A 27,986-nucleotide genomic window follows, 5' to 3' on the forward strand; every position below is an offset into this window, starting at 1 on the left:
CATGTCACCCATTTATGAAGTATTTATTATATCCAGCCCTCATAATAATGCATAAAGTATGGTCCACACTTTTAAAAATCTAAATTACACATTTAATTATTTAATCTGTCTCACATGTGAGCCCAATGTTTATCAGTGTTTAGACTTTATTTAATTTTCCATTAAACGGTTGCAGAGACTACGGTCTGAGTTTATGTATCAGAATACAGACATAATACTTTGGTTTGTGTTCTCCAAAAACGGCAAATTGATTTACACATCAAGTCAATTCGAACCCTCTAGTCTTTGCTACATTTGGCACCTCACTGAACTGATGCAAGCTTTTGTTAATAGTATGCCACATGCACACTCTCATTTGCATAATGCTAATAATTTTTAAGGTGAAGGATTTTGGTCATGATAATAGACAATATAAATGTATAATTCAAAACAGTTTTTTTTTTTTTAAATTAGTGCATTCTACATCACTGGACAAAGTGCACATCAGAGCATGACCACAATTCAGAGCACCATTTTATAACTTGTTACACAACTATATACTATACCTTTTATATAGCAAAAAGCAAACGCAAAGGCCCTGAAAACAGTACAAACCCAAAACTATTTCAAATTGCCAAAACACCTTATAATCAGCCTTTCATTTTGAAATCCCTGAAATTGTACGACATTATATTGGACGATCACATTTTTTTTAAACGTGCCATTGTTTTTTTTTTTACACAATATAAGTGTAATTCAGCACACAATTAGACATTTTTTACAAATCCATACATCAGAAGAATATTTAGGTTTTGACTTTTCATAGTAAATCTATGAGCTGAAACTAAATGGTATATAACACACAAAACAAGTGAGAATACACTGCATTAATGTTTTAGTAAACTGTTGAAAACGTCACTGCACAAATAACATGAAACGCAGATTAATAAATCAGTTTTCACTCTGTTTCTTGATTCCATGGTTATGGTTGGCATTCAAAACCAAATTAGAATTTCCTCACAAAATTGACTTGGCAGAACAAACAGTGGTGCAGTTCTATGAGAAAGGTTACCAGGATAATGCAAAAGTGGGCGACTAAAAAGCCATGGATTCTTGATGCGACAGTGCTAGATGTGAGTAGTTTAGAAGAGACTATTCACTGAAAGGACAACTTTACTTCTCTCTATAGTAAAGAAGATACATCTTGAGAGGCTCTGGCAAAGGCAGGCTAAGGATCCTCTCTCTTAAGAGGTTCACTGGAGTCTCTATCACCAAAACACTGCCTTCGTTCCTCCTCTCATTCTCTTCTTTCTCCTCTAGTTGTTCACAAACCCTTCTGCAGTCTTCATCTTCATCCTCATTGTCTGTGGATGACTGGTTGTTGTTGTTGTCCATGGGTCCGGGAATCAAGCGACTCATGAACAAATAACTATTAGTGAGAAGAGGGGTGTCACGGTGCTCCCGTTTCTGTTTAAGGTGATTTCTTCGCTTCAGTCCAGTTCTCCGAGGTAGCGGCAAGGATCCAGACCCGGATTTCTTTAGAATGTGACGGATGGTGATGCGAGCCAAATCCTGAAGACTCCGCACCTCGAACATGGCAGCTGAACATGAAACAAGGGGTTTTTTTTAATGCATTTAAGAATATAGACTAAATATTATTATTGTACTTAAATGATTAGTTTACTTCCAGAATAAAAATTTCCTGATAATTTACTCACCCCCATGCCATCCTAGATGTTCATGTCTTTCTTTCTTCAGTCGTAAAGAAATTTAGGTTTTTAAGGAAAACATTCCAGGATTTTTCTCCATATAGTGGAGAAAACGGGTTGACCTTTAACTCATTGGAACCACTTTATGGAGAAAAGATTCTGGAATGTTTTCCTCAAAAACATTAATTTCTTTTCAGCTGAGGAAAGCAAGACATGAACATCTTGGAAGTGAACTAATCCTTTAACTAATCCACTACAGTTAAGAAGTTGGGCTGGTAAGATTCTTTTTTATTTTTTGAAACACGTCTCTCCATAGATGCATTTATTTGATTATTTTTCTAATTTAATTTATTCCTGTGATAGCAAAGCCAGATTTTCAGCAGTTATGACTCCAGTTTTCATATCATTTGTATACATAAAATACAGCAGGTGACTTACGTAGAGACACTGCTCTCGGTTTGCCATTTTCCCTGTGTTTAGGGAGCACAAGTGGTGCGAAGGACACAGCAATTATCTTTCTCGTCTCCCATGTGTTATATCCTGTCCGAGTAATTTTGGTGAGCTAGAACAAATTAGAAATGCATAGACGTATATAAATTTCATGAATAATGTATCCCTGCTGGACAAACCAGATGCACTGTAAAATTGCTTTATTCACCTTTTCTTCCAGAGGCAGTACTAAGATACCCCCAACCTTCAACAGCTTCTTCATGTAGTCTTCATGTTCCCTCTGGACCCCTGCGCCACAATAAACCCTGTCATACTGCCTGCTTTCTGGGGCAATCTCCAGACAGTTGCCCACCACAAAGGAAGGCTCACAGAACTCAAACCTAGACCAAAAATATGAACAATGTCAGTTATAGTGCCTTGCGAAAGTATTCATACTCCCTTCGTATTTTTCACGTTTTATGTTGCTGCCTTATGTTAAACTGCTTTAAATTACTTTTTTCCCCACATCAATTTATACTCCATACACCATAATGACAACAGATTTGTGACAACTTTGCAAATTTATTAAAAATAAAATATTGAAATAAGTACATTGCATAAATATTCATACCCTTGTCTCAGTACTTAGTTGAAGAAGCCGGATTGGTGGAGTGTTGCAGTGATGTTTGTCCTTCTGTAAGTTTCTTCCATCTGCATATATGATCACGGAGCTCAACTAGAGTGACCATCAGCTTCTTGGTCACCAGTATAAACAAGCCTCTTCTCCATCAATTGCTCAGTTTGGCCAGGAGGCCAGCTCTAGGAAGAGTCCTAGTTGTTCCAAGTGTCTTCCATTATGGATAATGGAGGCTACATGCTTTGGTGAACCTTTAATGCAGAAGAATTTTTCTAAATTCTTCCCCAGATCTGTGCCTTGACACAACCCTGTTTCTGAGCTCTACAGGCAGTTATTTTGACCTCAGTGCTTGGTTTTTGCTCTGATATGCATTTTCAGCTGTTAGACCTTTTTCTGAGGGGTGTGTGCCTTTCCAAATCATATTCATTCAAATGAATTTGCCACAGTATAACTCCACTCAAAGTGTAATAACATCTACAAGCAATATGAGTGCTCCTGAGCTAAATTTCAAGTGGCCCAGAATACTTATACAATGGAATCATTTCCGTTTTTTATTTCTAATCAATTTGCAAAGTTGTTACAAACCTGTTTTGCGCTTTGTAATTATGGTGTATGGAGTGTAGATTGATGTGGAAAAAAATATATAATTTAAAGCAGTTTAACATAAGGCTGAAACATAAATAAATGTGAAAAAAATGAAGGGGTATAAATATTTTCGCAAGGCACTGTACTTTATTTTGCATGAGTTTAGTACAAAAGCAAAAAGCCAAAAGCTACTAGACCTGTCAAAACTATCATTTGTCTTAATGAAGAAGTCCAGCTTCTGATAAGCATATTCTATAACATCTTCATGCAGTTCCACACCATGATTCACACCAAATGGCCCTGAAAATATGACACAGATAAAGTCAGTGATCACATATGTGACCCTGGACCACAAAACCAGTCTTAAGTCGCTGGGGTATATTTGTAGCAATAGCCAAAAATACATTGTATGGGTCAAAATTATTGATTTTTCTTTTATGTCAAAAATCATTAGGAAATTAAGTAAAGATCGTGTTACATTAAGATTTTTTGTAAAATTCCTTCTGTAAACCTATCAAAATGTAATTTTTGATTAGTATTATGCATTGTTAAGAACTTAATTTGGACAACTTTAAAGGTGATTTTCTCAGTATTTTGATTTTTTTGCACCCTTAGATTCCAGATTTTCAAATAGATGTATCTCGGCCAAATATCGTCCTATCCTAACAAACTATAAATCAATAGAAAGCTTATTTATTGAGCTGTATATATCTCAGTTTTGTAAAATTTAACCTTATGACTGGTTTTGTGGTCCAGGGTCACATATTATAGCATGTGCAGAAAATGTACTGAGAAAAAAAAAACAGGGTTCAATGTTAAAAACTCAAACGCGATGAAATCTTGTCATCATTTACTCACCCTTATGCATTCCAAAGCTGTATGACTTTTTTTTTTTTTTTTTTTTTTTTCGTGAACACAAAAGAAGATATTTTGAAAAATTATGGTAACCAAACAGTTTTGGTTCTCATTGATTTCCATTGTATGGAAAAAAAAAACACAACAGAAGTCTGTTTAGAAACTGTTTAGTTACCATTCTTAAAAAATAACTTCTTTTGTGTTCCCCAGTAGAAAGAAAGCCACACAGGTTTGGAACAAAATGAGGGAAGTAAATGATGGCAGAACAAAATCATAGCCTTCATATTCTCTAAGAACTCACCTAGTATAAGTCCCACCATTGTGCTGAGGTAGCCTGTGCCACTGCCCAGGTTAAGAAAGGACAAGCCAGGCTGTAGGTCTAGAGCCTCCATCACTTCAGAGTAGATACAGGGTGCAGAGAGGTGGATGTTGCCGTGTCTCCAGGCCAGATCCTTGTAGGCACTGTCACGGAATTCTTCCAGATAGTAGTCAGCACGATCAATGGCTCTGAATGCATGTTCAACCAGATCTGAGCGAATGTACTGGGCCTCCTTCAGGTTGTCAATTAACTCGTCGTTGTCTTCCCCAGCACTGACCGCACCTCCCATTTTAGCTATTTGTTAGGGGAAAAAGGGAAAGGAAGAAAATAAAAGACATGTAAGTGTGCACATAAATGAAGATTAAAAAGTGGCAACATATTGTTGATTTGGGCCTTTAAAAAAAGTTGAACTGACCACTTTTATTTGTTTCTTGCTGTAACAGAAATTATTTTGCTTCAGGAAAGTGGTATCCCAACACAGTACCAAGACTGAGTAACATATACAGTCAAACCAAAATTTATTTAGACATCTTCAACATTTCTCACATTATCACAGTTTATTCACTATAGTTTAGAAAATGGTAATAAAATATGACAAGATAGTAATGGATTACAATCAACCAAAAATAAACTGTTAGTATGACAATATTTATACAACTATCAATACTTTGTTGACCAATTACCAAGCAATGCTTAATTTTGTTCAGTCTATGGTGTAAAAAGGTATCATTAACAATTAAAGCAAAAAAACTTAAGCAAAACATGGTTAGGTCAAACGCTACTGTTCAAAATCGAATTCAGTAATATTTTTAATGCTCTTGAAAAGTCACCAAGGCCTTATTTATTTGATTCAAAATACAGTAAAACAGTAATGTTGTGAAATATTATTACAAATTAAAATAACTTTTTATGTGAATATATTTTTAAAATTTCTGTGATGGCAAGGCTGAATTTTCAACATCTTTACTCCAGTCTTTTGCGAAATGCTGATTTGGTGCTCAAGAAACATTTCCTACTATTATGAATGTTGAAAACAACTGTACTGTTTGTTTGTTTATTTATTTATTAACTTTTTTATTAACAGACTTTTTTAAAAGAACCGCATTTATTTCAAATAGAAACCTTTTCTGTCACTTATGATCAGTTTAATGCATCTAAGCTTAATAAAAATATTAATTTGTTAAAATAAAAAAATATATATTATACTACCAACTGCCCCCAAATGTCTTAATTTTAGTTAAGTTTCTTTTAGAGTTTGATGGTTCCTTGCTCTTGGCAGCCAATAATTAACCATACAAATCAAATTCAGGTTGACAAATTGTGGTGAGCCTGTTCATTTTGCTATCATAACTATACACAATCATATTAGTTGAAGTTTATAAGTTTTTGTAGAAAATACATATAATGCAATATGCATTGCTGTCTCAGCCAACCATTTAGATTGTGACCCACCTGTTAAGAACCACTTCTCTAAAAGATGAACGATTGCATATATATTTATACATCTGGCTACTGTCTGACATCCAGAATTTGTCCAAATACATTTTGTAATCATTCTTAAAACTATATATTGAGTTCATAAGTTTAAGACTTCTTTTTGAGAACTATCTTGCTTAAGAAGTGTGTTAGTGTTGTACTTCTTTAAATGCCACTAATATTTGTTATCTAATGCAATGACACATACATGTCTAAATACTTTTTGGGGCTACTGCACATGTTTTGGGCCTAGCAAAACAGCATTTCTGCTTAGTTAACGGATGGTGGCGCTAGGCTGCGTTGCTGGAAAGTTAAAGCTTCCCCAGAGACGCTGTGTAGAAACTGCAGATGTGAGGAATGTTCCCACCAATCACCGCGCTCTCAAATGCAGCTGCGCCATTCGCTAACAAACGCATATTGTGCAGTGTTTTGTTGAACATCCGGGTAGTTTATCAAATACAGTTAAATATGAAATAACATAAACAAGCCCGTTGTTTTTAATCTGCACGACCTGCTGTTCAACCAGCAAGCTAAACTACTGGTTAGGCTCAGTGAAAATGCACTAACCAAGAGTTTATTATTCTATTACCACGCTGGAATTATAGTATATAACAGCGAGCACGACTCATATAATGCGCTTACCTGCAAAAAGTAGAGCCAAATGAAGACAAAGACGGGAGAAATCAGGATGGGGGTGTTTTGGGTATAAACTCGTCACGGGAAACACCCCGACGATTTCACATTCGACCGAGCTGAATCGTCTGACACCCTCAAACACCCTGATTATAGTCTGTTTATGCTGTCTATTCGGTTAACTATTCGGTCTCCTGTTGTTTCTATCTCTCGGTTTCTTCCCATAAACGTTCACGGCGAGCAGCGCTGGATGTAAACATTGGCCAGCTGACTCCGTGACGTCACGCACACAAACAGAAATATGGGCCATGGAGCACATGGGTCCTGCACTACATTATTTTATGACATATTCATAAACACAGCAGTCTCTGGAGTTGATAAAGATAGCGAAATAAACGGAAATTTGCAAGGGCGTGATGTCACACCGTATGGGGTAAGTTGTCACAAGGGAACCTGCCATTCCACAGTCATTAAACATTAATGTTTTTTTTTTTTGTTTGTTTTTTTATAATACATCGATAACATTTAAAAGTCGTGACAACTAGATATGTTCTCCTTTAAAATGTGACTATTTTAAAATTATCTCTCTGCGGACTTACAATGTTGTTGTAAGGTTATTTAAAAAACATTTGGGTTTTTATTATTAGTCATTTTATGAATATTCGGCTTAATATTAATATTGACAAGTACAAATATGTTTTTTTTTTTTTCAGCTGAACAGAAATCGTGACTGAATAATTTTGTATCCAGCAGATGTCAGCCAAGTATCCTACTGAGAGAACGTTTGGTTTGTATTTCATCTTTGGTCTAATAAATGTCAGAGAATTCAAAATGATTGGGACTGACCAGTATCTCACAGAATATCACTGTTGGATCAAGGGCAAATACAAGCTTGTAAATATGCAGTCATAATAACTCAATAAAAAAATAAAAAAAAACATTAGTATTAAATATGACATACTCTCTGATGTAGGTGATAGAATTCCCATTTATTTTATCAACAACATGGGCAAAGACTATCCATATGCAGCAACCACTAACACAGAGACATTTACAAAATAAATATGCCACAAGATCTCCATTCAATTTGTTCTTAAATACTAAATAAATAACAATAAATACATCATATCTGTTCAACCCACTTCACTCTGGAGGGTGTCAAAATACTTTATGGAAAACAGAACTCATTAAATAAAGAAGAATATTAAAAAACAATATAAAAATCGTTAGGTAGAAAATATTTGCACTTAAAAAAGAGATTATAAATCTCTGTCTTTAAAATAAATAGGAAGGTTTATAAAACAATTTGCTGTCCATATTCTTAAAATATTGCCTCTTTCACAACGCAGAGGGCAACGTCTCTCCTCTTAATAACTGTTTAAAAGCTGTGTATAGAATTTTGCTTTGTGAAATAAATTGTCCATAAATAGACACTGATTAATAAATAAACAAAATAATCCTTAACATGAATAAATAATAAATTAAACTTACATTTCAAGGACCCAATTTAAATAGCCATAATAATAATCATAATCATAATTACAATAATAACATGACGATGGAACTACAAACTATTCATGGAAGTGCAATATCTATGTTCTCAAATACGATAAATATTACTGAATGGAACAGGAGCGCATTTACACCAAATATGAGACGACATTATCATACAGGGATCGGATGTAGCAGTGCTGCATACTAATCATATTTTGTCAATGGAGGTCATTAATTGTGAATTCACCTTCGGACGTTACACATAAAACACTCTGTTACTCATACACACATAGACTCTCCTCCACAGACGCACGACAATCTCACGACTTATTGTTCACGGCAACCTCCATGCACTGAGGGAAGTAAGAAAGGCAGATCAGTGTCGGTGAAAGTTGCTCTATAAAACAGTAACAAATGCTCCAAAAGATACCCCAAAACAAGAAGAGCCAGCTTGGTTTAAGAGGCAAAGGATCATGTATCTCATCAAAATTGCTAAGCAGCATAATTTGGAATTGGGATTTGGTCCTTTTCTCTGACTTCCGCGGATCTCGTGACGCTCCTCGTTTACAGAGGCTGCCACGTACAAAACCTGAATGTCCTTAAACAGTATTTTCATGTTGTTGGTCTGGTTATTTAACCCACAGTGTCTTGCAGCATGCCGCTCCTCTGCTCACACCTCGATGCCTTTGACGGCCTGGTTGATCGACTCGAGTAGGGCTCGGTTCTCTGGGTTCTGATAGCATTCCTTATCGGTGAACATGTGGGTCAGTGTGTCCACGTAGGTGTCGAAATTCTGCTCGGTGATGGGCTCTTGCTGTGGTAAACAACAGATAATGGTTTGTTAAAAGCAAGCTACATAAAAGTATAATGTACAGTACTTGTGTTTGTTGGGCGTAGTCATAAAAGGTAATAGATAGCGAGCGGACTGACCATCTGTGGTAGACGGATGTTGGCAAGGCTGCGGATAAGAGCCTGGCTTAGGCCTGACAGTTCCATGAACAGAGCCTCATTCTTCTCCTCTATGAGCTTATTCTCTTCCTCCATGCTCTTGAGATTCTTCTCCATAGATGAGATCTATTGAGAGATAGAAATGCATGAATAAACAACAGCTCCAAGATCAAGATGTGTAGTATATCTTTGTGATGATAAAATACTGCCATTTGTAATATAGTATTTGAAGTACTGTAAATCATTATCAGGTTAGCAGTGAAGGGCCTTATGATATATGCTCAGATTACAAAGTTGCTTATAAGTGCACTGTTTAAAAGTTTGGGATCAGTAAGATATTTAAATCTGAAGGAAATAAATTGCTTTATTCAGAAAGGATGCAATTAATTAATCAAAAGTGACAGTATTAAGACTTAAAGACAATATTACTGTTTTTACTGTATTCTTGACCAAATAAATGCAGCTTTGGTGGTCATAAGAGACTTCTTTCAAAAACATTTTTAAAAATCTTACCGACCCCAAACTTTTGAATAGTATGCATGTATTTAATAAAATCAGACCTGTGTATGGAGGTTGGCCATGTCTGCTTCCATTTCAGAGTTCGACTCATTCAGTTCATTGATCTCTTTGTTCAGCTGCTTTATGTCTTCATCATTGTCAAGAACTGATAGGATAGAAAAACAGTGCGTATGTTAATGACGAGCACAGAATGAACATAATGGGAACGAAATAATAGAAGCAAATTATATTTGATCTTACCATCACTTGCCCTGAATTTCTTGCTGATATAATCATCTCCTGGGAACCTGGCTCTCTTCTTGTTAGCTGAAGCTCTAGGGCAACCTGAAAGACTGTAGAAATACATTATGATTATGAGATATGAAACAGTTTATTGTCTTAGACTAACTGTTTTTATTACATCATCCCTCAGTAACCCCAGAAAGCCAAGAACAGGCATTTCTAATATTTCAAAACATATTTCTATATAATTTCCAAGACATTTAGTTTTTGTTATGCAGTTGAGGTCAAAAGTTTACATACACCTTCCAGAATCTACAAAATGTTAATTATTTTAACAAAATAAAGAGGGATCATACAAAATGCTTGTTTTTTGTTTAGTACTGACCTGAATAAGATATTTCACATAAAAAGCGATTTATATATAGTCCACGAGAGAAAATAATAGTTGAATTTATAAAAATGACACCGTTCAAAAGTTAACATACGCTTGATTCTTTATACTGTGTTGTTACCTGGATGATCCACAGCTGTGTTTTTTTTTTTTTTTTTTTTTTTTTTTTTAGTGATAGTTGTTCATGAGTACCTTGTTTGTCCTGAACAGTTAAGCTGCCTGCTGTTCTTCAGAAAAATCCTTCAGGTCCCACTAATTTTTAGTTTTTTTTAGCATATCTGTGTATTTGAACCCTTTCCAACAATGAGATTTTGAGATCTCAAAATTTTTTAGGTCAGTACTAAATAAAAAAATAACATGCATTTTGTATGTTCCCTCTTATTTTGGTAAAATAATTAACATTTTGCAGATTCTGCAAGGTGTATGTAAACTTTTGACCTCAACTGTATATCTAGTATAGAAAATGCATAGTTTTAGCCCTATATCTGGAATATTTAATACTATAATACTAATATTTATCTGTAAATTTCACCAGGCCCCATCTGTACCTGCGATGAGTGAGAAAGCTGCCGTTGGCATGTCCTGATCCATCACATCCTGGCGTGGGGCAGGTCGGGCCCTCAGTCTTGAAGGCCTTCCAGGAGAATGGTGTGCCATTTAACATGCCCTCCTTCTGCCGGCGTGCTGCCAGCGGGCACCCATAGGCACTGCGGTGGGTGGCGTATTTCCCACTGATATGCCCCAGACTGTCACAACCTGGCACCGGGCACCTATAGAGAGGTAAGTGATGAACTGGCAATCAGGTTTGGCATTCTCTAAAGATACAGGCTGTGCTCAATAAATGCACTGTTTTTGTACAGATTGTTTTGTTAAAAAAAACTTACTTTAGGAGCTCAGAATCTTCCTTGTCATCCTTAGTCGGGGTGGTTTTGATTCCTCCCTTCTTGGCACGTGGACATCCAGACAGACTGTAATAGAGAAAATGTAAATCATATTATTTTTCTACATGAGCAGTTTGATATTTTTAATACAAGAATAGTTGCAAAGCTTCATGCTGAATCCTAAAGTGCATCTTGAAAGCTGGTACAGTGTATGTACTATTTTTATAATTAATACCTTCTATGGGAAGCATAGTTTCCAGTGATGTGTCCTGATCCATCACAACCTGGGGTAGGGCATCTGGAGGTCACACAGAGAAAGACAGGTTAGCATGAACACTAAGACAATTAAAATATCACACATACAGTCATACTGGAGGTCTATATAAACATTTGGGTCTCAGCCTGGATGCTTAATGTGTCTCAGCTGGTTTGATGCATCTCTAGGACACAGTCCAGAAAAATTATATTTTTGGCCACTGAAAATGTAAAGTGATTACTGGTTCAAAGAGTGCAAGAATAGCCAGCAAAAGGGACAGTAAATAGTGTTTTGCAGTAACAGCAGTATTCAGTAGAGTCAAACAAAAGCAGTAATCAGTGAAGTTTGGTGAGGATTCATTAGAGGAAAACTTAGAGCACAGACATACTTGAGTTCAGCAGTGTGGGCAGCCATGAGGGTCCGAAGACTTTTATCAGCAAGGGGACAACCAGAGAGACTGTAGAACAGTCGAAAAACACCAGAAAGAAAGAATAGAGGGAAGAGGATTTAATTCAAGATGAAAGAGATATATATGTATTCTGTAGTACGTGACTGATGTGTCATTTCTATGTATGTATTTTAGCAAATATCATTTTGCTAAAAATCATACAAAAATACATATGATGTAACCTAAATTAACTACAAAGAGATGTGAGTAAATGAGTTGGCCAATAGCATTAAAGAGACATATAGCATTTGTTTGCAGTCAATATAGAGAGCAGAAGCTGTAAGGGTTTGGCAGAGAGGAAAACATAAAGAAAAAAAGAAAAACAAGTAGGACTGATCAAACTAGAAATATTGTGTCAGCTTCCCTGGCATACCTGCGGTGTGATGCATAGTTCCCAGTTATATGTCCACTGCCATCACAACCTGGAGTGGGACATCTGGAGGGAGATAAAGGGAGTATTAAATCCCTGTGGAATCATTCTAGTGATTTATTAACCTTTGCAAGACGTTTACAGACTTCCTTTATTGGCCTAGCAGATGTGTTTTATGTTTAAATAAGTCTGTTGTTGCAGCAGACACTTACAGCAAGATCTCTTTCTTGCTGTCCTTGGGCTGGAATTTGACCTTGAAGCTGGAGGTTGTGACCTCACCAGGGTACTTCCTGTCCTCCATGCTCTCCTGAGTGGCATCGTCGTCTTCTCCATCAGAGGAGGCGTATGAGTGTGTGGTGTACTCGATCTGAGGACATAGAACATCACAACAGACAACTGTCAAACAGGTGCAAAAGGTGACAGTTTATTTCATGGAATGCCTAACGTCTTAAAGGGATAGTTCATCCAAAAATTCTGTCATTAATTACTCACCTTCATGTCGTTCCAAACCCATAAGACCTTCATCTTTGGAACACAAATTAAGATATTTTTAATGAAATCCAAGAGCTTTTTGACCCTAAATAGCAATGGAGCTACCATGTTAAAGGCCCAGAAAGGTAGTTAGGACATCATTAAAATAGTCCATGTGACATCAGTGGTTTAACCACAATGTTATGAAGCTATGAGAATACTTTTTGTGGGCCTAGAAAGTGGTAGCTGCATTGCTGTCCATGCAGGGTCAGAAAGCTCTTAGATTTGATCAAAAATATCTTAATTTGTGTAGATAAATGAAGGTCTTACAGGTTTGGAATGACATTAGGGTGAATAATTAATGACAGAACTTTCATTTTTGAGTGAACTATCCTTTTAAGGTTTGCTGTCAACCACGATTTAATATACATTTACCTCCTCTGGCTCCTCCTCTTTTTGTCGGTTTGACTTGGTGTAGTCCAGAGGCCCCTCCCACTCCTCTTGTTTGTAGGTGTGGCTAGAGTGGGGTGAGGTGACGCCATGGTGTTGAGAAGATGATGACGATGAGGAAGATGGGTCTGGTGACCTGACTCCTTCCATTTTGGGTTTCTTCATGCTTAGGTCCAGGGTGCCATTCTCATCCACCTCAATGTCCATGTCCTAGATTGTAGGAGATAATAATTAGAATATAGCGTATATAATGTGGATGTTGGAACCCAACTTTCCAGATACAAATAGAGAGGAACTCACTTTGCTAGCCAGTTCTGGCTGTCTGGTGCTAAGGTTTTCTGGCCTCTCCCAGCAGCGGGTGGACAGGTTGAGAATGGCAGTGGCAGCCATGTGTGCGGCTTCGGCATCATGGGTGTAATCGTACCCGCTTGAGGTGGAAGAGGAGCTGCTTTTGGTGTAGCCTCCTGACAGGCTGTGGCTGGGGGACGAGGCTGTGGGGAACAGTTTGGCTGTTTATTATCATGGCAATAATATAATAGATGTTGTGTTTGTTTCTTACTCATTCTTTTAAAGGAAATGAGGGGGTGCTTACATTTGAAGGCTTTAGGTGAGGTTTCGCTGGTGGGCATCTTGGGTGCAAGCATGCGCTTGCCGAACACCTGTACATCGAAGCTTGCATAGTCGAAGGACACCTTAGAATACTTCTCCAGCTCTTTTGCCAGGTTGGCGCGAGGAGTGGCTGGCATGGCATTGGGCCTGTAGCTACCGTACTGAGGGATATCCAGCTGTTTTACAAAACACATCGGCCTGTAAAGAAGAGAAGATTCTTTAGTCACAATGTTTACCCATCAAAAATGAAAATTCTGTCATTAATTACTGACTCTCATGTTATTCCAAACCCGTAAGACCTTTGTGGTACTCTCCAGATGACGTTGAGAACAAGAATAGTAGAATAAACTCATTATTTTTGTTTTCTTTGCACACAAAAAGTATACTCGTAGCTTACAGTTGAACCACTGATATCACATGGGCCATTTTAATCATGTCCTTACTGCATTTCTGTGCCTTGACCGTTGTGGGACCCTTGCTGTCTATGGTGGGTCAGAAAGCTCTCGGTCTTAGGAGTTTGGAACAACATGAGGGCGAGTAATTACTATATCTTTAAGATTCTAACTAGGATGTTGAAAAGTGGAGGAAAACACTCACCTGAGAACTCTATCAGAGTTTGAGCCTCCGCAGACAGGATCACTGACAGAGGTCTGCGGCTGTGGCAGCTTTTCATGGCTTTTGTGTTTCCCTGCAGCAGCAATAGGACAGCCAGAGAGACTAAACGTGTAAAATGGAAGAAAAACACATGGTTTTAGAGGAAACCCAATGTGAACGGAAAGTGACAACCTTAAAAGTTTTAAATAGTTAAGGAGTCGTACCTGCGATGTGTGTTGCGGTTGCTGTTCACATGTCCCTGTCCAGTGCATCCAGGTGTTGGACACTTTAGCACATTCTCGTGCATTGCCAAGACTAGTGCCAAAAAACACACATTAGTATATTGAATATTTATACTCTTTCAAATGTTATTTGTTTGATTATGACCAAAAGTGACAGTAAAGACATTAATAATGTTGAAAAAAAGGTATTAAAAATACTTTTTAAATAAATGTTAATTTAAACTTTCAAATATCAAAATAAAAAAAATCACAGTTTACACAAAAATATTAAGCAGCACAACTCTTTTGAACAATGCTAAGAATAAAAATGTTTTTGAGCACCAAATCAGCATATTAGCATGATTTCTGAAGAATCATGTGACACTGAAAACTGCTGAAAATTCAACTTTGCCATCACAGGAATAAATCATATTTATATATAAAAATATATAAAAAAAGAAATATATAAAAAGATATTTTAAATAGTGATTAAATGTGTTTTTTAAAGACTTTTAAAGAAGTCTCATCGCATTTATTTAATCCAAGGTACACCAAAACAGTAAAATTGTAAAATATTTGTACTATTTGAATTTGTTTTCTATTTGAATATATTTTAAAATATAATTTATTAGTGATTTTAAAGCTGAATTTTTAGCATCATTACTCCAGCCAAATGATCCTTCAGAAATCCTTTAAAAATAACATTTAAACTTTACTTACTCTTACTGTTCAAAAACTTTTGACAGGTAGTGTATATAAATGTAAATGTTTTTACATTTATATTAAGATATATTATGTGTGTGTCACATATTATAATAATGAAATAGTGCAATGCAATCCTTACTCTCTGGAGGAATTCTGTCCTTGTGTGGGCACCCAGAAAGGCTGCGGTGGTGTGGGTATAATCCAGTCACATGACCTGTCCCATCACATCCTGGTGTAGGGCACTTTATTTCCTTCTTCTCTGATCTAGAACCTTCTGTGCCCAAGAGTGAACAGACAATGATAATGTTATTGGAATTTAATTGGGGTGATAAAAGATAGGTAGAAATGTTCTGTCACCTTTGCCATAGTATGCTCTACGAGCTGTGATGTCCATGGTCTTATTCATCCTCTCCTCTGGGCTGAGATAGCACTGCTGCCCAGGAGAACAGCTCTCTTCAGAACTGGGGCCTGTTTGTTTGGCTTTCAGTGCAATGGCCTGTTCCAGAAGTCCCAGATTCCCCCTTGTCATGTCATATGTCTCTGAATCATCGGTGACCTCTGACCTCTGTGACATGCTTTCCAACTCGTCATCGTCCAATTCATCAGGCTCCTCTTCTTCTCCATCATCTTCATCTTCCTCTTCTTCCTCTTCCTCTCCCTCTGAACCCAGCTCGATGACTACAGTGGGTGAGTCTTTATCTGAAGCATCATCTCTTTCTTCGTCGTCCTCTTCCTCCTCGTCTTCACCGAGAGGGAGGTTTAGATTTATGTTGCCGTGTGTCATCACGTCTAATTCCTGAGCTGAAACAGTGGGGATAGGGGCAATTAGGGAGGAAGGCTCTACCTGGGATTGGATCTCCTCCTCATCTTCTTCCTCATCGTCATCATCTTCACTGTCCTTCTCCATCTCCCCAATCTCTTTGGTCTGGATTTTGCCAAAGTCCCCGCTGAAGTACTGGTGGTCCGAGTTGTTCTTCTGGCTCAAGCATTGTGTTTCCTCTTCTCCCTCTTCTTCTTCCTCATCCTCCTCCTCTTCTTCTTCCTCAATTGTTGTCACAGGCTCGTCGGTCTCTTTCAGCTGCTGGGTCACTCGCTCCTCCTCTGTAATCTCTTCTGCTTCCTCCTCTACCTCTTCTTCTCGAGCCTGAATCTCTTCGGCGACCTGTAGACCCTCCTCTGCCTCAGTATCCATGGTGATTTGTTGGATGGATGTAGCCTCGATATTGGCTTCTTCTTTCTCAATTTCATTTTCTGGCACTGGACTTGATGTTTCTCTGACAGGTGTCTTTTTCTCTTCTGAATCCACTTGGGAAATTTCTTCTAAGGGAATGACAAAACGGGCAATCATAAATTATAAATCTTGATGTTTCTTGACCATTTAGGGTGACAGATGTTCATATAATAAAGCTTAAATACATAAAGACTATAGTATGTGCACTGCATGGTACATACAGTTGAGGTCAAAAGTTTACATACACCTTGCAGAATCTGCAAAATGTTAATTATTTTACCAAAATAAGCGGGATCATACAAAATGCTTGTTATTTTTATTTAGTACTGACCTGAATAAGATATTTCACATAAAATATGTTTAGATATAGAGAAAACAATAGTTAAATTTATAAAAATGACCCTGTTCAAAAGTTTTCATACACATTCTTAATACTGTGTTGTTAACTAAATGATCCACTGCTGTTTTCTTCAGAAAAATCCTTCAGATCCCACAAATTCTTTCGTTTTCCGGCATTGTTTGCATGTTTGAACCCTTTCCAACAATGACTGTATGATTTTGAGATCCATCTTTTCACATTGAGGAAAACTGAAGGACTCATATGCAAGTATTACAGAAGGTTTAAACACTCACTGATGCTTCAGAAGGAAACACAAAGCATTAAGAGCCGGGGGTAATAACGTTTTGAATTTGAATATCAGGGTAAATGTAACTTATTTTTTCTTTTGGGCATCTTTTTTTGGGGGGTTTCTTCTGTAGTTTCTGAAGGGCAGTACTAAAGAAAAATATGATATTTAGGCAAAATAAGAAAAATCTTCATTCTGTTCAAAAGTTTACACCCCTAACTCTTAATGCATCATTTTACTTCTGAAGCATCAGTGAGCATTTGAACCCTCTGTAATAGTTGCATATGAGTCCCTCAGTTGTCCTCAGTGTGAAAAGATGGATCTCAAAATCATACACTCATTGTTGGAAAGGGTTTAAATACACACAAATGCTGAAAAACCAAATAATTTGTGGGACCTGAAGGTTTTTTCTGAAAAACAGCAAGCAGTTTAACTGTTCAGGAACAAGGGACTCAAGAACAACTATTACTAAACAAAAAAACACAGCTGTGGATCATTCAGGTAACAACACAGTATTGAGAATCAAGTATTTTATGTGAAATACAAACTACAAAAAAGTAGTAAACTACAAAAACAAAAATTATTAGGTTAAAGTTAATAGGTTATTACCCACCTGTCATTGCTTCTGATGTAGGTGCTTTTTCTTTTTCTTCCATCTCTTTATCAGCACTTTCTTCTTCAGACTCTACTCCCTCATCTTTTGTTTCTGTTTCACTATTTGTGTCACTATCTGCATTGAACCCATCATCCATGGCCAGCTTTAGGGGGTTGGGCTTCTTTTTGGCGGCTGGCTGATTCTCCTCGGCCTCCTGGAGTTTTCTTTTCTTAGCCAATGGACAGCCCAATGCACTGAAACAGATAAAAACTCTGTTGCTTACCTTTTGTTTTTTTTATAGGCAGCTGTAAGAGACAGAATTCTTACTACCTACCTTCTGTGTCGTGCATACTTTCCACTGACATGGCCTAAGCCGTCACATCCCGGCGTAGGGCAGCTGCAAAACAAGAGTTTTCATTAGCTATAGTCATTAACCTACTCTACTAAACTCTAGTCTTTATAAACATGACGTGTAACACTACAAAGCATAAAAGCTCTCACCTGTACTCTTGTCCGACAAGCTCAAGAGGAACTGACATAAGGAGAGAGATAAAAGCTCTGTCAGTTATTACATTCACTGAAATGGACAAAAAATATTTTTTACGTTTTTAAGAGCCTCTCACCTCTGATTCCTTTTGAGCGTGTCCTCGTTCGCTTCTCATCTGTGTCTTGGCTCATCTGGAACACAAACACATGGGTGATTATGATATTATTATAGGTGTTTATTAATGTCTTGAGATATTTACACTCTCCATTTCTCTAATGTGTCTCTAAAAACATATAAAAAAGCTGTTACTGTTCTCCAGCTCTTATACTTTCCGACTGTGATTTTTATCCTCAGATCTGAGGAGGTCTGATTTCACAGACACCAGAGTAGCCCCCAATCCTCTTAAATGCTTGTAAAGAGCTCAATCAATAATACACATTCAATAAGTTCTTTCAAATGCACATCCCTTAGTGGAAGCAAAGTGAAATATAAGAAAGAAATGAGGCCCTCCCAGACTGAGAAAGATGTCAGAGATTCAGAAAAGGAAATGTACTTTTAGCTTCCTTGGTTTTGTGGTAGACTGTAAGACAAAAGATAATCAATGAAAATGAAGCTAATTTGACACACACACACACACACACACACACACACACACACACACACACACACAAAAACACACACACGCAAGCAAACACACAAAATGTCTCACTTTTTGTCTCCGACTCCTCTTGTTCTCACAGCTGCTGACTCTGTCCCCTCGTGTCCACCTCTGGCTCAGCAGCTGCCCTCTGAACTCATTCTCTGTTTGACAAAAAAGGATAAGATAACAATTTTAGTCTAACATGTCCAAATATTAAAAGGTGCATACTTATGTATTACAAATGAAAAGTTACACTAAAGCAGGTCAACTATTTATTACATATCTAATATATATTTATAATATTAGTTTGAAATATGCAATAAAACTAAAATACAAAGAAGACACGCAGATTCTTTGTAAGCAATTGAGCCTTTGAGCTCCAAAAATAAGCAAGTCTATGCCAGTAATGCGGATTCAAATGCAACTATTGTAATGTCATTTTCCACAGGATGACTATCAAAGATGAACACCCCTAATCCAAAAGCAAACATTAAAAAGCCCCCAGAGGACCCATGCACTTTGGTCACTGAATGGGCTTTCAACAGTCCATCACGTTCTGACAGAGTCTGCGTGCCTTCATGGCTGTGGTGTTGATTATTCTTCCTGGGTGACGAGAGATCCGGCCGTGACCCAGCTGTTTTTATCAGGGCGTCATTACATGTGGTCTGATTACGTTTTAAGTAGCACCTGGTGCTCAGTCACGTCACACACGTAACAGGGGAGGGAATTCCCTCGAGAACCGCAACAATTGCGGCACTTGCCGCATATGATGCAATACGCAATGCAAACCTTTCTTAGAACTCAATGTCCCATGTCTGATCGCATGGAAACCAATTAAACAGATTTTAGTGCATTTGCTGAAAACTTTCTATAAAGGCAAGATGAATACAAAAGGGAGGAACATTATATTTCTGAAAAGAATAAAAATATTTCTTGATCCTATTTTCCAACACATTAGGAGTCAAGTAACATAAATGAGAATGTTCTTCAAAACATTGCTTCTTAGAGACACTTTCAAAGGCAACAACTTGTAAAAGATAAGGATTATTTTTATTCTGGCATGTTATTTCTAGATAAAAATGGTGAGCTGATGCCAGACTTTTTGACCTGAGTATTTTTAGAGATCCCTTTTTAAATTTTTTTTTTCTCAAAAAATAGGGCCCATTCTCTTGAATGGCTGTATTTCCCAGCATACAAAAAATATTGTTTGCCTCCCATATGTGATCCTGGACCACAAAACTAGTACTAAGCCAAAATACATTGTATGGGTCAAAATTATTGATTTTTCTTTTATGCCAAAAAATCATTAGGATATTAAGTATCGATCATGTTCCATTAAGATATTTTGTAAATTTCCTACCGTAAATATATCAAAACCTATTTTTAATAGTAATATGCATTGCTAAAAACTTCATTTGAACAACTTTAAAGGCAATTTTCTCAATATTTTGACTTTTCTTGCACCCTCAGATTCCAGGTTTTCAAATAGTTGTATAGTTGTCCTTTTCTTACGAACTATACATCAATGGAAAGCTTATTTATTAAGCTTTCAAATGATGTATAAAGGCCACATATAGTAGGCCCATGCATGAAATAGACAAATGGGAGTGCATGTTAGCCACAAATTGCTCTTACATTTAGTATAGACTAATATTAGTATTTCTTTTGTCGCATGAGGCCCTTGACTTCGAAAAAGCACCATGATGCTGCTGCGCATAACCTCTTCTAGCACACCACGCCTTTCAGTTACAACCAGCCAAACCCCTCCGCCTTTAAAACACTGTCACTTTCCTCGAGGAGAAACAATATCCAGCAGAACATGTTTACAAGATCCGTGACTGTATTATTAAAGCAATAACGTTTAAAGCCCAACCTACAGAGGTCCTAAAACAACTATAAGCGATGAATAAAGCGCAATTAAAATGTAAAACTGAAAGAAAAGGCTTTAATCTAATAAATGAATAGTGCATTATGTAGGCCGAGCCTGAAGTAAACAGATGGTTCGTTTGCATTGTTTTGCTTGTGGTAAATAACGCACGCACACAAGACGAAACATATGCTGCTTTTACGTTGCTTAAGGGTTTCTAATGACTGTCCGCTTCTATAAAAAACATTGTATTTGTATATCTACATCTGACTTTGTGTGAATCGACAAACTTCCAATGAATATTCCGCTTGGTTTTGAACTTCCACGTTTGCGATTCGATTATAAATGTTGTTTTAAAACAAGCACAACACTGAAAATGTAATATGAGAGGCTGGATATTGTGTTGTAGATGCAATAGAGGCCCTTTTAAGTTCTTGGGTTTCTTGAAAATAAATCCGCGATGTAACTGACAAAACAATTATTCAAAAAACACAGTAGAATCGTTCTTTTTACACAACGTAATTGTGGTGTATAGCAATCAAGCGAAAATAAGACAAAATGTTTAAGAAATGTAAACACGGTGGCACTTCTTCTTTAAGAGATTACAAGTCCGGCGTCCATTTGGCTTCAATAGTAACGGAAATCCAAACCAGCAAACCTTTCCAAAACATTGAAATTTTCACCAACATCAGCATTCGAATTAGTAAACAAAAAGAATACCATAAGCAAACGACGTTTTTTTTTATAGCAGATGCGAGCGGCCTCTTGCTCTTTGTAGGCTCTGTGTGTTAACTTCAGTGTTGTACACCTCCCCTTCAGAATGAGTCTCCTGTCGCTACCGTTAAAAACCTCTAGTAATTCGTTCAGGACCGGTCCGAAACCTCTTCATGTTGTAGGCAAGACGCATATATCCATTAATCGACAGGTAATGTGAGCACAAATGCTGCCAAAATCATTTCTCCACACGCTTTGTCGAACGATTCTGACTTACCTTTCGCTCACAGGCCCATTGTCCACCCCTCCTCTACCCTGCGCCGTGACATCATCATCATAGTAAATCATGTACAACACAAGATGGAGAGTGGGCCGCTATTGACCCCCACCCACCCGATATGAAATACTCACACGCAAGAGGAAAGTCGTTTGACATTTAACTTACAATCTTACGTAATTTATTTGCTTATTTTAGAAGAAATCTGTAGGTTTAGATGCGGGAGCTCAGCTGAAAGTTCAGCACCCAGATCAGCGCTGTTTCAGTACCATGGACAAGAGCGCTATCCGTGGCAGGTGTCTATTTCGGAGAAAACGCTGTTATTACTTTTGTTAAACGCTGAATATTACATGCGCAGAAAGTTATTTGATACATCAAATGCAAGCTTTTGTTTTATGTTTTAAAGACTATTGTCCGATTGCCATACACGGTAATGTTCAGTATTGACAAGAAAGAGAATAATTTCTGTAACTGAAAAACAGTTATTTAATATGGATCTATTTTTTCTTGCGCAATGACACATTTGCCTTTCTTCAAAAGCGATGAACTACTTTTCTTTTATGTTTTTTTTTTCTATGTGACCTAGTTTTGTGGGAAATTATGGAATTAACTTCATCTGTCTGAGTAAACGGTTAAAATAGTATTATTATTTTCTTCCGAGGTTGCCAGATTGTAAAATGTCGAAAAAATGTGAAGCTTCAAGTTTAACTGCCGGCTAAATTTTTTAAGATGTCAAAGTGATTTTAATTGTTAAAAAACAATCACTTATCTTCCTGAGTAATAAACATCAAGAAATAAGTTTAAATTTCTTACTTGATAAAGAATAAACAAAACAAATAACGTAGTTAACATTACTGAAATCATTTTACAGTGCAGTAAACCAGTCAAACACCGCATTTGCGAAGTTCGATTGATGGTATAAATATTAAAATCCATCTATCAATACTAATATACTATAATAGATGTAACTTAAAAAGGAAAATGCATTTGCTCTACAATGAAGGGGGGGGGGGGGACTCTTCACTAAACTTAAAAAAAGTTTCTTATCATATATGAAACTTGCAAAAGCCTTTGAGAGTTTTGCATATTTAATGACACCGAAGTTCTCCGGTTACCAGCTGGAACTTTGCTAACCCCTGATCCTAAAGTTTCGTATACAGATGGATAGCCCAGCATACAATTAAAGCCACAGTCTGTTCCCACTGGCCAGACACTGTGTATAAATATTACATAGGATGCCAGCTGAGCGAATGAGAAGCACAACACCCGGAATCCCCCCACAGCCAGATGGACTGATCCCTCCCAAATACAAAAGTTTTAATACGCCAGAAGTCCGACGGCCTCTGAGTTTAAAGCGCAACTCCCTCTGGGAGACAAAAGTTGCCTTTGTTAAAAAACTGCCTGATTTCGTTTCGCAACTTTTAAAACATACAAAAAATCCGGGATGTGGATCAATACTATGCGTTCGTCAATAGCAGAGCAATTTTAAAGAGTTAAAACGTAATCCAAGTCTATTCAGATAACATTTTATATTAATACTTAGCCTAAAATGAAAGTAAACAAAGAAGCCAGCAACAACAAATGTGCCTGTCGGTATAGGTTTGTAATCAGTATAAATATTTAGTATAATTATATCACTCGTGTTTTGCCTACAATAATAAATCTACTGTGAATAGTGATTGTTAACAAAAAATTAACCAAATCCACCGACTATCAACAAAACCACAGCGCACCAGACTATATCTAAGTTTGACGCTCGTCAAAACTGAAATAAGATTAAAAAAATAAATCCAGCACTTACCGAGAAAAGTTTTACACAACTTCATCTTTGCGGTGATTTCTTCGCTTTCACACCGCAAAACTACTCAACTTCATTACAGAGAAAGTTACTTTAAAGAAAACTTACAGACCGAGGTGGGCGGGCTTATTTGGTAGAAGTTGGCTTCCGCCAATCAGCGGTAGCCAGGGAAGTTTTTGTTCGTTGCGACAAGCCAATGAGAGCGCTCCTCAACGCCTGTGTCCCCACACAATGACCTCTGAAAATGAAAACAAAAGCATGTCTTGTGCGACTCGAGTCATGTGTCAGGACTTTAAGAGTCTCTCTGTAAAACTTTTCACTGAGTCATTTTCTTGCATTTTCTTAAGAAATACATATTTTAAACACGTTTTAACAAGGTAAGAGAGCACAACCTGAAACTACGGTTCCTTGTTTACTGACAAATTTTCTGAAGAGACAAAAGATTAAGAGACAAATTTTGTTTCATTGGTTGCCACAACTTGGTTGTGTGTTTTAAACTAGTCAGCCATGGTATTTATAGTATTTTAAACATGCAAATACAAAGCTCATGTGGATGTTCACATTAAACGTAATTAACATGGTCCTAAATTATAAAGCACACAGGAAATGTTATATTATATTATTTATATTATACTTTATACTATACAATATATTTATATTTGTTATATTTAAAGTAACTGTTTTCTATTTGAATATATTTTAAATTTTAATTTATTCCTGTGATCAAAACAAAATTTTCAGCATCATTACTCCAGTCTTCAGTGTCACATGATCCTCAGAAATCATTCTAATATGCTGATTTGTTGTTCAAGAAACATTTATTATTATTGTTATCAATATTTAAAACAGTTTAGTACATTTCTTCAGGATTGTTTGATGAATAGAAAGATCCAAAGATCAGCATTTAGCTTTTGTAACATTATACACTATACCATTCAAAAGCTTGGAGTCAGCATAATTTTTTTTATTATAGAAATTATTAATTTTATTTAGCAAGGATGCTTTAAATTGATCAAAAGTAATTACAAAGACATTTATAATGTTACAATTTCAGATAAATGCTGTTCCTTTGAACTTTCTATGCATCAAAGAAACCTGAAAAAATCTACTCAGCTGTTTTCAACATAATAATAATAATAAAAGTTTTTTGAGCAGCAAATCAGAATATTAGAATGATTTCTGAAAGATCATATGACTGGAGTAATGATGCTAAAAATTAAGCTTTGAAATCACAGGAATAAATTACATTTCAAAATATATTCAAATAGAACATTAAATAATACAAATATTTTACAGTTTTGCTGTTTTGCTGTTTTTGGTGTACTTTGGATAAAATAAATGCAGGCTTGGTGAGCAGAAGAGAGTTTTTTTAAAAACATAAAAAATCTTACTGTTCAAAAACTTTTGATTGGTAGTGTACATTTATTTATAAAATATTACATTGTATAGAAATTAAAGAATGTGTACATTTTTTATATAAAATTTAAAAATGTATATATATATTACACTTGCTGCATTTATTTGAATAAAAATACAGTAAAATACACACATTTAATCACTATTTAAATATATATATATATATATATATATATATATATATATATATATATATATATATATATATATTAATATTTAAATATAATTTAAATAGTTAATTTTTTTAAATAGTAAAAATATTTCAAAATTGTACTGTTTTGATGTACTTTGGATCAAATAAATGCAGGCTTGGTGAGCAGAAGAGACTTCGTAAAAAACCTAAAAGATCTTACTGTTCAAAAACTTTTAACTGGTAGTGTATATGTCATCCATGTGATTTCTATATAGTTAAACTGATGTTTACCCCATATGAACTAAATTTCAATAATAATAATGACAACAACAACAGCAACAACAACAACAACATTCATTTATTTGTTTGTTTAGGGCCTTTGAGGACCTCAAGGTCACTTTCCATAGAAAAAAAGAGGAAAAAAATAAAAATTGAAAATATATTTTAAAACTTTTCTTAGAATTTTCACAAAAGTTGCATGTTCAAAAGTTCAAATATTCAGTATTTTGGATTTTTTTTTTTTTTTAAACAAACTTTTTAGTCTTTATAAACTCTATAAATCAGTTAATCAATCAGTCAGTGAAACCTCATGCCCTCAGACCAGGCCTTCTCATTCTTTCCCAAACTCAATCTGTGCACTCTGGTGTAACTCTCTTCTCCCCCACCCTTTCCCCAGTCAGGCCAGTGAGAAGGCATATGTGCTGGGATACTGCTGGAGCCCACGTAGGCCTCTTTACATGATCTGAAGTCTTACCCCCCATGACAGATGGGCCCGCTGATAATGATGCTGAGAACACCCCCCCACCAACTTGCTGTTGCCATGGTGAGTAAGGAGGGGGACCATGGGACGTATGGAGGGGGCCAGGGGGTGCTTATTAAGGCATTTACACTTAGTGGACACCAGGCCTGTAGAAAGTGTGAAAAGCTTTTAGAGGTTTATTTGGAAGGACGCGTATGAACATATGAGTGCCTGGAGTCTGTCAGCAGTGGCTTTTATGTGTTTAACTGGAGTCTGTCTCATCTTAGTGAATATTGAGGATTTTATAGTGGCTGTTTTGGTTCTGCTGATTAATTATTTACACTCTTGCTTCTCATACATAATGGTTGATGATGACTGTTTATTATTGTATGACATGTTGTAGAGTTGAATGAAAACTGAGGGTAAACTCAGACTACAGGGAGGGAAGAAGTCTAAACCCACTCACTCTCCTTCTTCATACACATGCACACGGCCTCATTACAATAACAATGGCTAACCACACTTAAGGGCGGAGCTTAGAGTGTGATTTCCAGGCCACTGAGCCAGGCTCCCTAAATGAGCTTTGTGTGTGTGTGTGTGTGTGTGTGTGTGTGTGTGTGTGTGTGTGTGTGTGTGTGTGGTGAAGGGCTTTTTGGCACAGCTGTCACCCTGGAGGGTGATATCAGGCAAGCCCAGCTAGTCTCCTTTTTCAAGAATCTTGTGAGAAAAAAATGGGGGAAGGGACTGAGAGGAGAAACAACTAAAGTTTAGATGAGATAACAGCAACCAAATTATGACTGAACAATGAGTGATATTGGACACTGCATGACATAAATCAACAGAACAAATGGCAAATTAAGCATTTAAGCATCTTTATTTTTGTGGGTGAAAACTTTTGCAGCTTTCCTTTCCCTATCCAAATACACTGCCGTTCAAAAGTTTGGGATCAGTAAGATTTTTAATGGTTTTAAAAGAAGTTTCTTATGCCCATCAAGGCTGCATTTATTTGATCAAAAATACAGAAAAAAAACTGTAATATTGTGAAATATTATTAGCGGTTTTCTATTTTAATGCACTTTAAAATATACTTTATTCCTGTGATGCAAAACTTAATTTTCAGCATGATTACTAGAGTCTTTAGTGTCACATGATCCTTCAGAAATCATTTTAAAATGCTGATTTATTATCTATGTTGAAAACAGTTGTGATGCTTTATATTTTTTTGGAACCTGTAATACTTTTTTCAGGATTTTGTTTTTGATGGATAAAAAGGAAAAAAGAACAGCATTTATAGATAGAAATCTTTTCTAACAATATAAGTCTTTACTATCACTTTGTATCAATTTAACACTTCCTTGTTGAATAAAAGTATTAATTCATTTAGAAAGAAAGAAAGAAAGAAAGAAAGAAAGAAAGTTTATCCCAAAGTTAACCCCAAAGTTTTTTAACAGTAGTGTATGTTTTACAAATGCCAGACAAAACAGACTTATGATTTTAGCTTACATTTTGCAAGTTAAGACAAGTAATATATATGAAAATAAATAAATAAAAGTTTTAAAGTTTGGGATCAGTAAGATTGTTCTGTTTTTTAAAGATGTCTCTTATACTCATCAAGGCTGCATTTACTTGAATAAAATACAGAAAAAAAACTGTAATATTGTGAAATATTATTGCAATTTAAAACACCGGTTTTCTGTTTTAATGCACTTTAAAATATAATTTATTCCTGCATTATTCCTACAGTCTTCAGTGTCACGTGATCCTTCAGAAATCATTCTAATATGCTGATTTATTATCAATTGGAAAAAGTTGTGATGCTTCATATTTTCTTGGAACCTGTGATCATTTTTTCAGGATTCCTTGATGAATAAAAAGTTAAAAAGAACAGCATTTATTCAAAATAGAAATCTTTTCTAACAGTATAAGTCTTTACTATTACGTTGTATCAATTTAACACATCCTTGTTGAATAAAAGTATTAATTTATTTTAAAAAAGAAAGAAAAAAGTTTACCAACCCCAAAGTTTTGAACAGTAGTGTATGTTGTTACAAAAGATTTCTATTTTAAATAAATGCTGTTCTTTTTAACTTTTTATTCATCAAAGAATCCTGAAAAAAGTATCACAGGTTCTAAAAAAATAAAAAGCAACATAACTGTTTCCAGCATTGATAATAAATCAGCATATTAGAATAATTTAAGAAAGATCATATGACAATGAAGACTGGAGTAAGGAAAATTCTGCATTACATCACAGAAATATAT

The 27,986-nt window shown here is 36.1% G+C and overlaps 2 protein-coding genes across 2 annotated transcripts; both read right to left on the reverse strand.

The window, feature by feature from the left end:
* Positions 1 to 22: 22 nt before the first annotated feature.
* pcmtd2a (protein-L-isoaspartate (D-aspartate) O-methyltransferase domain containing 2a) lies at positions 23 to 6,891 on the reverse strand. The gene is made up of 6 exons (XM_073822611.1): positions 6,632 to 6,891; positions 4,496 to 4,807; positions 3,537 to 3,639; positions 2,347 to 2,518; positions 2,127 to 2,250; positions 23 to 1,580 (listed from the first exon to the last, which is right to left on the reverse strand). Exons 2-6 carry the CDS (start codon positions 4,800 to 4,802, stop codon positions 1,153 to 1,155), a joined length of 1,134 nt encoding a protein of 377 aa, XP_073678712.1. The 5' UTR covers positions 4,803 to 4,807; positions 6,632 to 6,891; the 3' UTR covers positions 23 to 1,152.
* Positions 6,892 to 7,604: 713 nt separating this feature from the next.
* Positions 7,605 to 21,599, reverse strand: myt1a (myelin transcription factor 1a). The gene is made up of 23 exons (XM_073822884.1): positions 21,368 to 21,599; positions 18,850 to 18,941; positions 18,277 to 18,331; positions 18,155 to 18,185; positions 17,988 to 18,050; positions 17,672 to 17,907; positions 15,559 to 16,521; positions 15,341 to 15,475; positions 14,500 to 14,590; positions 14,279 to 14,398; positions 13,665 to 13,879; positions 13,373 to 13,563; positions 13,058 to 13,282; positions 12,364 to 12,518; positions 12,155 to 12,217; positions 11,722 to 11,790; positions 11,313 to 11,375; positions 11,081 to 11,164; positions 10,745 to 10,966; positions 9,824 to 9,915; positions 9,625 to 9,728; positions 9,047 to 9,190; positions 7,605 to 8,930 (listed from the first exon to the last, which is right to left on the reverse strand). The coding sequence occupies exons 3-23, from the start codon at positions 18,329 to 18,331 to the stop codon at positions 8,787 to 8,789; spliced, it is 3,465 nt and encodes a 1,154-aa protein (XP_073678985.1). The 5' UTR covers positions 18,850 to 18,941; positions 21,368 to 21,599; the 3' UTR covers positions 7,605 to 8,786.
* Positions 21,600 to 27,986: the final 6,387 nt, after the last annotated feature.

Source organism: Garra rufa, chromosome 18, assembly GCF_049309525.1.
Source record: "Garra rufa chromosome 18, GarRuf1.0, whole genome shotgun sequence".
Lineage (NCBI taxonomy): Eukaryota > Metazoa > Chordata > Actinopteri > Cypriniformes > Cyprinidae > Garra > Garra rufa.

Bases quoted from the DNA above. Each gene is read 5' to 3' on its own strand.
- pcmtd2a (XM_073822611.1), bottom strand. From the start codon at position 4,802: ATGGGAGGTGCGGTCAGTGCTGGGGAAGACAACGACGAGTTAATTGAC. The intron at 3,640-4,495 runs GTGAGTTCTTAG...TCATATTTTCAG, and splicing joins AATGGTGGGACTTATACTAG to GGCCATTTGGTGTGAATCAT. The intron at 2,251-2,346 runs GTGAATAAAGCA...AATTTGTTCTAG, and splicing joins TACTGCCTCTGGAAGAAAAG to CTCACCAAAATTACTCGGAC.
- myt1a (XM_073822884.1), bottom strand. From the start codon at position 18,331: ATGAGCCAAGACACAGATGAGAAGCGAACGAGGACACGCTCAAAAGGA. The intron at 12,218-12,363 runs GTAAGTGTCTGC...ATCTCCCTCCAG, and splicing joins AGCAAGAAAGAGATCTTGCT to ATGTCCCACTCCAGGTTGTG. The intron at 11,376-11,721 runs GTATGTCTGTGC...TGTGACCTCCAG, and splicing joins GCCCACACTGCTGAACTCAA to ATGCCCTACCCCAGGTTGTG.